Source organism: Engraulis encrasicolus, chromosome 9, assembly GCF_034702125.1.
Source record: "Engraulis encrasicolus isolate BLACKSEA-1 chromosome 9, IST_EnEncr_1.0, whole genome shotgun sequence".
Taxonomy (NCBI): Eukaryota; Metazoa; Chordata; class Actinopteri; order Clupeiformes; family Engraulidae; genus Engraulis; species Engraulis encrasicolus.
In genome coordinates this window covers 18482851-18495780 of record NC_085865.1, presented here as the reverse complement: position 1 = coordinate 18495780, position 12930 = coordinate 18482851, and the positions used below count along the sequence as shown (strand labels likewise).

The 12930-nt window shown below is 45.1% G+C and overlaps 2 protein-coding genes across 4 annotated transcripts in view; one reads left to right on the top strand and one right to left on the bottom strand.

Moving 5' to 3' along the window:
- The window catches only part of cd226 (CD226 molecule), a 17683-nt gene extending 15464 nt beyond the window's left edge, over nucleotides 1-2219 (top strand). For all 3 annotated transcript variants that reach the window (XM_063206692.1, XM_063206694.1, XM_063206696.1), the window contains 2 exons: nucleotides 1060-1120; nucleotides 2085-2219. In XM_063206692.1, coding sequence (XP_063062762.1) covers nucleotides 1060-1120; nucleotides 2085-2219 — 196 coding nt within the window. The remainder of the gene's footprint in view (nucleotides 1-1059; nucleotides 1121-2084) is intronic.
- A 4719-nt stretch (nucleotides 2220-6938) lies between these two features.
- dok6 (docking protein 6) overlaps nucleotides 6939-12930 on the bottom strand; it is a 90364-nt gene continuing 84372 nt past the window's right edge. Inside the window, exon 8 of the mRNA XM_063206690.1 lies at nucleotides 6939-7144. Within this exon, the coding sequence (XP_063062760.1) occupies nucleotides 6981-7144 (164 nt within the window). The 3' untranslated portion in view covers nucleotides 6939-6980. The remainder of the gene's footprint in view (nucleotides 7145-12930) is intronic.

Below are 12930 nucleotides of genomic sequence, written 5' to 3'. Positions count from 1 at the left end.
TGTTAATATTCAGACGAAAAGGTTAGGTTAAAAAAAAATCCACCCCAGCCCAAGTTACCGGTATGCCACTGCATTATTCACACCGTGACGAGAAAACTACCTGTAAAAGCAGCTGGGCCTGATTACAGAGGGTCTCTGGGTCCAAAATGTCATGGTCGTCATCATGATGAGTGTGGCCTGCATCATCAGAATGGGGCTGCAAAGTCACGGTGGCATTTGAGGGCTGCAAGTGGTGATTTTTTTAAAGACAATTTTACTTATTTGTTGCCTGCACATAAATAACTTTATTAATGATTGTGTGTGTGTGTGTGTGTGTGTGTGTGTGTGTGCGCGCGTGTGTGAGCGCTTTGTGCCTGTTTGGGTGTGTGTGTGTGCGCCGGCGGGCAGGCGGGCGGGCGGAACTGTGGATCTGTGTCCATACAGAATGCTTGACATTAACTTTTAATCACTGTCCACAGTGGCTAGTGATTCTCCAGAGTTGCTAGCCACTCGTGCTTTCTACTAGCCACGGTTTTGTTATCAGTTATTTTTATTTACCTTGATATTATACATCTAAGCTCAGGAGACAGCAAATACATCCTGAGTAACTGAGAATCCAAAACAATTAATGCACCATTAATGCACAATTAATGCTCCAAGTGGAGGAATAGTCTACAATTAATAGTAATAGACTACTCTGATATACTCTACCTCTCATAATGGCTAGTGGCACTGAAGTTATTACTAACCACTACAAAGTTTTTACCAATATTTGGCTGTTTGCCAGGTATCAATGCCTATATCTGAACAAAAAGTATACCTGCCCCACAGATTGCTTTCTAAACATTCTCTATAGTGTGCCACTACCACTACCAAAACTTACTGTATTTTTATTAAACGTCCACAGCAGGTGTTCAGATTGCTTTTCAGAAAGTGCAAGATCCTGGGCCTTTTTTTTCTTCTTTTGCACATCCTCCTCACATCGGTCTTCCGTGGCACAGGATTTTACTAAACGTCCTGTGATGCCTCACGCTGTAAAAATGACACGGCGACGCTGAAAAGCCATCTCTCTCTCCACAGGCGGAGGCGGAGGAGGAGACGCGAGGCGCTCAGGGTCAGGACGCACCCTGGGAAGAGATGGGTAAACAAACAACAAATTTGCCTACCTTACCACCCCAGATAGATAAATAAAGCAGATGAATGTGCGAGAGCCAGACAGCTTGACTCCAGGTAGCTTGCCAAAGCGCTCAGTGGGGTCGTGACACCAAGTCTGACAGCCTCTCTCCCCCCCAACACACACACACACACACACACACACACACACACACACACACACACACACACACACACACACACACACACACACACACACACACACACACACACACACACACACACACACACACACACACACACAGTCAAGTGTAACAAATCACTTTTCAGCTTTTCATATTCATCTCCCTGAGGCTAGACAACAATACTGTAGGCAGATCCACTTTCTTACAGACACAAACAGGTGTAGCAGCACATTTCTGATCCCCTAGCCAGGGTAAAGCAGGAACTATTCTATTGCAACAATTATATTGTGATTAGACAGTGTGAAGTGGACAGTGTGTAGCCTGAATACTGCATGAAGATTATAGATGAAAAAAGATGGTGTGGCAAACATCACATAAAAGGTTCTCAGAGCCAAGGGCCAACTGTCATCTATGACATGTCATTGTATGGGAGAGAGAGAGCACCAAAACAATATGACCAGTAATTTTATGCCATTATGGACTTTTTGAATAGACACATGTGAATAGACCTGTGAATAGACACATTTGCCAGACTGACGTGAACGAAAATGTAATGTAGCACCAATAGCAGTACAGACCAACCTACACTGTAGGCTTCGGCTTGAGGTAAACTGAAAAGAAAACACCTTAAAATGTTGCTGATTTGTTCATGTGAGTTTCTTCTTGTGATCTGTGGTGTGTGTGTGTGTGTGTGTGTGTGTGTGTGTGTGTGTGTGTGTGTGTGTGTGTGTGTGTGTGTGTGTGTGTGTGTGTGTGTGTGTGTGTTCGTGTGTGTGTGTGTTCGTGTGTGTGTGTGTGTGTGTGCAGCGTGACTCAGAGATGGGGGGATTCTACGACCGGCTGCGGAGGGGAACGCGCTTCGGGAGGCAGGAGCCCGTCTACGCCAACGTTCGCACGGGACCCAAGAGTAAGCACAAGCCCAAGACAAAGAGGAGGAGATGAATTCAGTACCACACTTAAACTCCAGGCCAACACCCTCCTGAACACACACACACCTCACACACACACACACACACACACACATACACACACACACACACACACACACACACACACACACACCTCACACACACAGTGGCAAGGCAAGACAAGCATGTAAACACACAAAAGAGACCATGTTTGCTGTACAGCAAGGGCAAGTGAGAGAGGTTAGGACAGTGGGTTTCTTGTGAGGCAAGAACAATAGATGAATTAATCCAGAGCTAACAGTGATGTAACTAACCATGATGTGAACACAACAACACAAGTCCACCTACAAAGGATAACCAACAATCACACAAAGTCCCCCCCAAAAAAATCTGTCGCTACTTTAAGCTCTAGCCAACTCTATTTCACTTAACTAATGATGTCTAATCATGCATTTTAATGTGATAGTGTTGCCCATGTAACAGAATAGCATTTATTATTATTGTTTAAGCACCAAAGGGTCTTTATAGATTATTTTTCTAGTTAAATGGTGCATGTAGACTTGGAACTTGGAAACCCCTGGATGCATGTGTCTCTCGCTGATACGTTGAGGTAGACACTGAAAGAACACTTCATCCAGGCATTCTTAGCCCTTTCTGAAAAGGTCCATTCTGGCATCCGAGCCATCAGTGGTTCTGGATCTCCATTTAATGAACAGTTCTCTGTAAAGAAGGAATGACAGCTAACTGCAACGAGGGTTCCTCACTAGGTCGTCCGAACCATGAGGCCCAATCAGGACTGGACCACATTCCTCTAGAAACGAACTGATTGGCTACTCGTCCCTCAGTGGTTTTATTGTTTGAGTGTGTTGCTCTTGACAGTGAATGCCAGTTCTGTGGTAACGCAAGGCACTAGACATGTATGACACAACTCTTCCCTGCCATTGTAGCCTGAATGAGGTAAGAACTGCCCAGCCTGCTCTCTCTAAGCTGTGCATGAAACGAGCTACAGAGGCTGTAGCAATGAGCTGGCTGCATGGTACGAGAGGAGACGAGAAGGTTGACAATGTTTCATTTGAGTTCTCTCCTTTTTTTGTTTTGCATTGATTTTGTTATTTATTTATTAAAGCTATTTGACATAAATGATCAGTGCTCATGAGAAAATGTCTCTTTCTGTTCAACTTGAAATGAAATAAAATGCAAAACTGGAACAAAAAGCAGAATGTGACCTATTGTGCAATGGTGTGACAGACTTGCGTAATGACGGGTAAAGAGATGGAGCAATAATTACGCAAGGCTGTTGTCTTCACTTGGAAACAAGAGCAGTTAAACAGCCATTTGACTTAGTCCTGTGATGGAAAGGTCGCTAGCAGCTTTGTAGGTATTTGTGAACACACACGTGTACTTTATAGTGTGCTGTATAAAGGGCTCCCAGTGCAGCTAAAAATAGATTTGCACTTACAACTGAACAGGAGAATGTGTTGCATTTGCAAAATGTATAGAGATGTGCCCTGCTATGTGGGCTGCATTAAGTGCTGGAGTAGAGGAGTTGGGTAGCTGTACTCTACAGAATGTGCAAGCACTATATCAGAATACTGAAGCTGAAGTGTTCTTTACATGCTACGCTTAAATGGAAATATAAGGTATTTAAAATGTTTTTCTTATACACATTTGTTTAAAAAAAGACAATATTGAAGTACTGAAAGTCAAAAGATTCAATATTATATTGCTGATATAACTTCAAATGTTGGTGATGTGCCAGGGGGCTTCCTCCATCTCGAAAGAGCTAAATGTATGCGGGTAGCAGTGCAAACAGTGGGCGCATGCTGTCTAATCGTACAGTTTGGTCACAGGAATGGCCCAATGATGAGCCAGCTCCATCAAACCTGATGCAGAGCTATCCACTGCTCTGGCATTGGTACGATTTGTGAGATTGTGAGAACGAGAAACTATTTAGCACATGTAAAATGTATAAGACATAAGGTATTCGATTCATTAAATATATGCAGTTCTTCAGCGTTTTCACTTTTTTGCTTTACATCTATGGTCCTTTGCACCAAACACAGGACTTCACTTACTTTTAAATATAGAAAAAAAATGTCCAATATAATAAGAATTTGTAGAGGAATGTGTTACTTCAAATTCACTCAAACCATTATTCTAGCACATCATTTGGTGGAAAAGTATTCTTTTTTTAATATATGAACGACTACATTACACGTGATTCCATACCCTGGAACCGGGTACATTATGCGCAATTGTGTGTGCAAAGATATTATATATGTTACCATTTGCGCTCGGTGTCCCTTTTTCTAATGAACAGAATAACAAAACATAATGTATACAATCCACTTCATTTATTCCACTCCATAGAGCTGACACTTGTCTGAAAATGAGTCCAACGTCCACATATTGGATATGCTCGAACAGAGAGAGAACATGACAAACAAATGTAAGAACACAACACATGAATGAACACGATAACAATGCAGGTACACAATAATGACAACAAAAACAAACAATATTCAGTGTATCGTACACTAATTTTCTCTTCTTCCAAAAATAAGCTATCCATTGTATAAATAATTACTTTACAATTTCGAACCACAACGGTATGAAGACAGTTATTTGTCACTGATGACGGTTATTTTAATTAGGTTTTTTTTCTTTCTTTCATTGGGTCACTCGCCCTTCTGCCCACAGTCAATTTTGAATTTGATTCAATTACATACTGTGTCAATTCAATAGTAAATTGTGCAAACACAAAGCAAAGCAAATGGCCCAACACTGCCTGCTGTTCACAGAGCCTGGGACACCTTAAATGGTGTGTGTGTGTGTGTGTGTGTGTGTGTGTGTGTGTGTGTGTGTGTGTGTGTGTGTGTGTGTGTGTGTGTGTGTGTGTGTGTGTGTGTGTGTGTGTGTGTGTCTCTCTCTCTCTCTGTAGGGGTAGTGTGTTTGTGTGTGTTTGCATGATGGTTGGTGTGTGTGTGTGTGTGTGTGTGTGTGTGTCTGTGTAGAGGTAGTGTGTTTGTGTGTGTTTGCATGAGGGTTGGTGTGTGTGTGTGTGGGGGGGGGGGGTAACAGCTATGATTAAAGGTCACAACATAACATTTTCATTTCTGCCTTAAGAGCATAATGGTTGTAACCTTCAAGCTCCTCTTGTGCCAGCCCGCACAAACGCTCCCATCAAACACAACTCCCTGGTTGCCATGGTGTCTTAATGACTTCCCCTTGCTCTTTCGCCCTACAAGGACACAAAGCACACACACACACACACACACACACACACACACACACACACACACACACACACACACACACACACACGTACTCCCAGATATGGCCCCAATCAGACATGGAGCCCCTCTACGTGTCAGTCCTGATAACACACACACACACACACACACACACACACACACACACACACACACACACACACACACACACACTTAGAATAGATGGCTGATGTCTCTCTCCAATTCCAGACAGACAGTGAAGGGAACGTGACAGACACGCAGACTGCCAAGCGAATCTCAAGGTGTTTGTTTATCCTGATTGTCTTTTGTAGGTAAAAAGGAAGGCGGCGTGTCAGCCTCATTAGTTTTCGCTGCCTTATCACTTTCAAACAACACCCGACAGCTTGGTTTCGGCACATATATAGAGAGTGAAAGAATTTTTAACATCATTGTTTTTTTTCCCTTTTCCCTGGTATTTGATGAAAGGCTGGTAGACAAAAGTAAAATTTGTACGTACGCACGAACGATGGAGACAAAACTCAAGTCAGCTACGAGACGCGCTCTAATCTGATGTGTTAAGACCAACAAAGCATCAGAAGGCACTTTATACAGCAGTTCATAGGTGAGTAGCCGTGTAAAGAGAGCTACACAATCATCGCGGGCTTAGCCCCACCTCGTGCCTCACCCGTTTTTCAAGAAGCTACACTCAATTTGAACTTTTTAAGTTCATTCTTCACAGCACGAAGATGTGGACGCTGACAGACACAGACACAATCACAGGGCCCCATCATAGACAGAGGTGTACAAAGTAGAAGTGTAAATAAATAAATGACCAGGAGCCGCATCTGTGTAATACAAGCTTTAAGACCAACTGTAGCATCTATGCTATCTCTATGTACCTTTAACAGTGTTGACAGTTGTGTTTGATTTTTTGACCGGTTAAGTCTTCGTGGGTACAACACTTGTTCATTATTTTACCGGTAAATACGTAGGTGTACCTTGTGAGTACCGAATGGGGGGTTTCTTTTCTTGTACTTTTACTTTATACACCTCTGATGATGGGTATCTACTTTATACACAGGAGGTTGCACAACTGCACAACCTGTGACGCCATCATGGACTTGTTAAGCAACATTCTGCAGAGAAAGGAAAACACACATAAGAAAGAACATGATGGTGCTACAGTATGTACGAAAAAAGTCAAAAGACCAAAAAGACTTGTGCAATGGAACAAGTGGAGGAAAACAAGTAACTATGTGTCATCAACATATAACTGCAGAAAAATAAATCTGTATTTTCAATCTACAAGAGAAAAAAGTTTTTTTGGTGCCACTTCCACCCTACTGTTGTTTTACAACAGGTAGCCTACAAAAGGTACTTCTTTCGTCTTTATATTAACTGCTCTACAAATCACTATTGTCATTTTTTTAAATACAATAATATATATAATTCATTTATTTATATCACAGAATCCTATACGCGCCCCTACAGGTTCGCGAAAGCAAAGGAATGTCCCGTTTTGGCTTCATGGGGGGGTTGATATAGCATCTATGCAGTGCTTGTCATTGCAAAGTCGCCGTGCTGTAGTTTGTGTCATAGTCACTAGAGGGCGACAGAGCTTGCTCTTCGCTCGGAGATGATGAGCACGCTGCATCCTCGTTCTGCTCGGACAGGAAACTTGGGAACGTCTGTGCCCGGGGAATCTGCGTCAGAGTCAGGCTGCTCCCTGCAGAAAGAGGAGGCAAGAAGAAGAAAAGGGACGTAATTAGCATCGTTACCATTCGTCTTGCTCATATGTTACCCCCGAGGCGAGAAAAAAAGAAGGGAGCGGAGGGAAAGGAGATTAGTACCATCTATTAAGTTCTATTCTGCGAGGATGGCAACAAAAAGAGCGAAGCCTCAAATGATCAGGAGACCACTGGAGGGCCCAGTTAAGACCTTAAAAGCTTTAATTATAAGGGAAATTCTTCAAGAAAAAAAAATCCCCTTCACCATATTATGGGGTTTGTTTTAATAAACACTGTATTCCCCCCTTGGAGTAAGTCCATGTAAAAACCATGACAAGTTTGCCTTGGCGGTGTTTCGCATTAATTGCAGGGAATGTTGGTGTCAGCATTGATTAGGATCCATTAGTTTGTGTTTCACTTGGCTTGGTTGAGATTAATTAATAAGCCAATCTGGTGGCTCCCTAATGTAAAGGCTGCTTAGCTGAGCGGGGAGATGGATACCTGGTCTGGAAGCTACTGGACTGTTTTAATTAATTAGAGGAGAGAGTTGAACGAGACCCGAGAAACACTACACGGGTGAGGCGAGGATACAATCATTAGCAATAGGTGCTTAGCATTTAGCATCTCTCTCTCTCTCTCTCTCTCTCTCTCTCTCTCTCTCTCTCTCTCTCTCTCTCTCTCTCTCTCTCTGTCTCTCTCTCTCTCTCTCTCTCTCTCTCTCTCTCTCTCTCTCCCTCTCTCTCTCTCTCTCTTTCACACGCGCACACACACACACACACACACACACACACACACACACACACACACACACACACACACGGGCATCTCTCACTGACTCCCATTCATATTATCTCTAACCTTAATGTACCTCAAGAATGCTAAACTATAGGCCCACCCAGACCGCAACAATCCATAATCCTAACCTGTGCATAAATAAATGATAAATGTCTTGGCAACTTGTTTTTTTACAACTATGTTTCTCAATGCAACTATGCTGCCCATTCCCAAATTTGATCTTTACATGAATACGTACAAAGTAATAAACTAATGATATGATCTGACCAAAATACAGTATCCTCTCATTCCTTTTTGTGTATGAAAAGTGTGATTTTGTCAGTTATAATGAATACTTAGAAAGTGATGGTGGTGGAAAACACTTAACATTTGTGAATGGGCAGCATAAATTCTGGAAGTTAACTACTAAAAATATATTACATCTTCTACTTCAATCAAAAAAACAAGGAGAGCTGTGATTTGCTGGGCCAACATTTTTGTCCCCACAAAGACACACACACACACACACACACACACACACACACACACACACACACAGACAAAGTGTGTGTGGGTGCTTGTGCAGTATGCAGTATCTGGACAACAGCGTAAGCAGGCAACACAGGAAATTACAGTTATTAGTAGCACTCTCCTCTGCCTCCAAGATTCCCACAGACTGCTGTGTGTGTGTGTGTGTGTGCGTGTGCGTGTGCGCGCGTGCGTGCGTGTGTGCGCGCGCGCGTGTGCGTGTGTGTGTACACGTGTGTGGGTGTGTTTGTGCAAGTGTGTGTGTGTGTGTTGTTGGGGTTTTTTTTGCTTCCATGTTGGCTGTCCAGTTTCCCCCTCCTCACTCAGACTGACTTTGCCTCCAGTCAGAGGCGGTGATGATGGAGGAGTCCAATCTATTCTGGGCCAATCCCCTGCTTTTCCTCCTCACACACTCAAGCACCTCACACAAACCCAAGACTCCCTAACATGAGCTAAGCAGGCCACCGTAGACCAGGGATGGACGTGTAAGGCAAGGAAGAAGGTGGATGTGGGTTGGGATGTTAGGGGGGATCGGGCTCCACGCCACAGAGAGCAGAGTGTGCTCCAGTCACCTTGGAAATTGCTGTCAAGCTGCAGCTCTGGCGGAGTGTGGTGGGACGCCCCAGGTGGCGGATAGTCCTGCCTGGCTAGCTGATTAGCCGGCTGGGGTGCGACTGTCTGCCTGCCTGCCTGCCTCCATGGCATGGCTGGATGGCTGGCTGGATGCCCGTATGGATGGAGGACGAGGGAGGGGGCGAGGCAGAGAGGGTAGAAGAGGGAGAGAGGAGCTACTCTCTGTCTCTCTACAGTACACACACATGCAACCACATTCTCACTGCCAGTCCTAGTCCGTATGTCTGTCCCCCACTCTCTAAACACACATACAGATGGAATGAGAGAGAGAGAGCTAGAGAAAGAGTTTAAAAGAGTGAGTCTATTTCAACCTACATGCTGCTTGCCAGGGGCGGAGCTGTAGGGGGGAGTTGGGGGGCACCCTCCCATATTGTTGGTGGGGGCCCTATTATGAACTTTGCAGGCCATATAGGGGGCCCTGTCAGTGTTTTGCCCCGGGGCCCTGTGTGCAATTGTTCCGCCCCTGACGCTTGCCCAACAACGCCATGCCACACACACACACACATACACACACACACACACACACACACACACACACACACATACACACACACACACAGTTAAAGTCTTCCAAAGCAGTCCATTCTAACTTACATGCCTGCCCAAACACACACCCACACACACCCACACGGCATGCCAAGAGGTATTGGAGAGCCAAAGTCTCATCTGGTCCATTCCAGAGGAGCCCATTAAGAAATCTATTATCATAATAATAATTAGGACATGTCTCCGATGGAGGAAAGAGTGTGCATGTGCGTGAGTGCGTATGTTGGCATACCAAAGTGGCAGACCGAAACTGCGCTCACTTTCACTTTTGCATTTGTTAATTACATGCAGGCGATGAGAGGCTCTCGTAGTCCCAATGACTGTGTGGCGCTGTCACCTTGACAACTAAGGCAATCAGAATGTCGCAGAAGGGGCTCGTTCTCTTCAGTTTCAACGGTAACTGACTGTGTCAGAAGGCACTTTTTACTGTCTTTTTCTTGTGGCATCGGAAGTTGACTGTTTTACGGAGCCCAGGAAGGGTCATGCTGAAAAGAATATAGATATTTATGAATTCGTCAGTTTTGTGCTCCCACAATGTGACCCTCCCAGTGTTCCATACTATTACATCACTTTTACTGTACTGTATTTTTCTCAACATGAAATTAGCTACAACCTCCCTGCTATACCATACCTTTTTGTTTTTGTAATATAATGCCTGTTTGCCTTTGTCTGTCTGTCCATCTGTCCTTGTACTTATCTGTCTGATCTTGTACGTCTACTGATTTGATCTTGTATGTATTGCTCTTGGAGAAAATGTGTGTTTCGGGCATGTGATTAAGTTATACTTCAGGAGAACGCACACATGCACTAACACACACCACATACAGACAGACAGACAGAAAATGGAGTGGTTGGTGCTGCAGGCTGTAAACAAGCCCATTTGCTGAGCTGGGAAGACGCCTGGAAGGAATGACTGCTGCCTGGGGCATCTGAATCATCACAGGCCCATTGGACACTACCGTCACCATCACCACCACCATCATCATCAGCAGCAGCAGCAACAGTAGACCCCCCAGAGTGAGCCACCAGAGGTGGCGAGGGCCAGGAAAGTCATGGATGTGTCACCACCGCCTTGCCATTACAGAGCCGCCTGTTGCGTCACTCCACCTGCTGCCTCAGCTGCTCACACAGTAAGTAATGATACAGGGAAGTCTACTGGGTAACGGGTGTATGGACAAAGAAATACGCCGGTAGGTACCTTAGAGCCACTTATTAGTGTGTGTGGGAACAGAGAGAGAGAGAGAGAGAAAGGAAGGGAGAGGGAGTGATAAAGACAAGTAGAGAGAGATAGAGATACAAAAGAGGAGAACACAATAATTAATAAAGAAGAGCTGTGTGTATGTCTGTGTCAGTGTGTGTGTGTGTGTGTTCATCTTTTCTATTGGGGACACCTGTTATAGCAACACATACATATTACCAGTCCTTTGTGATGATTCACCAGAAGTAGGCAACTCCATCAGGTAGGCAGATGTTAGCAGTAGCGTTCCGCTCGCTACCTCCCTCCCTCCCTCCCTCCCTCCCGCAGGGACCCCAGTCCCCCCTCAAAGTCTCTCTCACCTCCGCAGCCCCCGCCTTCCTCTCCTCTACTTTACTGCTGCCAGCCACCCGATCGACCTTCGTCCACTCCTGTCCCTCCATTCATCACCCCTCCACACACACACACACACGCTGCATTGCCCACCCACCCCCAACATTCCCACAGGATCGCAACGAGACAGCGCTGACGCAGGTTCCATTAGAATTGCTAATGCAAAAAAAAGGCTGTTGAATACTTCTGTAAAAAAACACATCTCGCCCCAAAGCGACGGCACGGAATTACTTTGAAAGTTTTGCAGGTGGAAAATAAAAGCTGTATCCTTGTACTTTTCCATTTCGATATAACAGGTTGTAATTGATCCATTTGAGAGAAGAGTATGGGGGGTGGGGGGTAGCTCTTTTCCCTGGTAACTTTAAAGTGCACTTATTTCTTCGCATCAGCAATCCTTGCATCGAACAAAGCGCTGAAGACATCCGTCTCTTTTCCGCCATCTTTCGCTCTCCCTCTGGTATGTAAAAAAACCTTGCATACCTTTCGGGGACGGGTGTCATTTTTCTCAAAATTTAAAGTAAGACCCCCATCACCATCATCCCTAACTTTACCTTTCATTACTCCAGCCTGTTGCTCATTCTGCTTGAAAACACAGAGACATCTGAGCATATCTAACATCCCATTTTCAAACGGAAAATGGCTACACCAGCAGTGGGACCCTAAAAGAACCTGAATAGTCCATGCTGCATCAGGGTGTCTTTTTTTCTTCAAAAAGTCTAAGAAAGACTCCCATCATCACCATCATCCGTAACTTAACCGTTCATTGCTCCAGCCTGTTGCTCGTTCTGCTTGAAAACACAGAGACGCCTGAGCATACAGTATCTAACGTCCCATTTTCAAGCGGAAAATGGCTACACCAGCAGTGGACCGGACCCTAAAAGACACGGAACAGTCCATGCCGTATCAGGACTGGGGCAAGGTCGCAGGGGTGTCATTTTTCTACAAAAAATAAAAGAAAGACCCCCATCACCATCATCCCTAACTTTACCGTTCATTGCTCCGGCCTGTTGCTCATTCTGCTTGAAAACGCCGCAACATCTGAGCATAGTATCTAATATACCATTTTCAAACGGAAAATGGCTGCACTAGCAACAGTAGACCCTGTCAAAAAAAGAAGTCTGTGCCGGATCCGGCCCAGGTCAAGGCCACTTGTAGGCCACATGACACTCATTAGCTACGGTTACGATTCAAGAGGCGAGAGCTGACCAAAGGAGCAGACCAATCTTTTTTTTATTATGCTTGATGTACGGAAATAAATCTGATGGGCTGCGTTTCATTTCCACACTCCCACTGTCGCCACCGTCGCTGCTGCTGCTGCTGCTGCTGCTCCTCGGCTGCAAATGTCAAAGCCCGAGACCGAGCCCGAAAGCCGCAGAAACGAGAAATGAGAAATTCAACCAGCCCCCTGCTGCTACAAGTTATACTCTCCACTCTGTAGAGGCCCGACATCCAAGGATCGCCCGCCAGCCTGCCTCTCCGCTCGCAGAATCGCTCTCAATCTTTCTCCCCCTGCTCTTTTCGTCTCGGCTTCGGCTTCGTCTTTTGTTCATTTGTCGGTCCTGAGAGTTGCACCGAGGGAGGTTGTCATAAGCAACGCCTGCCCCCACCACCACTACCACCCACTACCTCCAAAACAACCCCCATCACACCAACACCCCCCCCAACACCCCCCCCCCGCAGAGTTGCTGATCAAACCCCCAGAAGACTGTTGAGGAG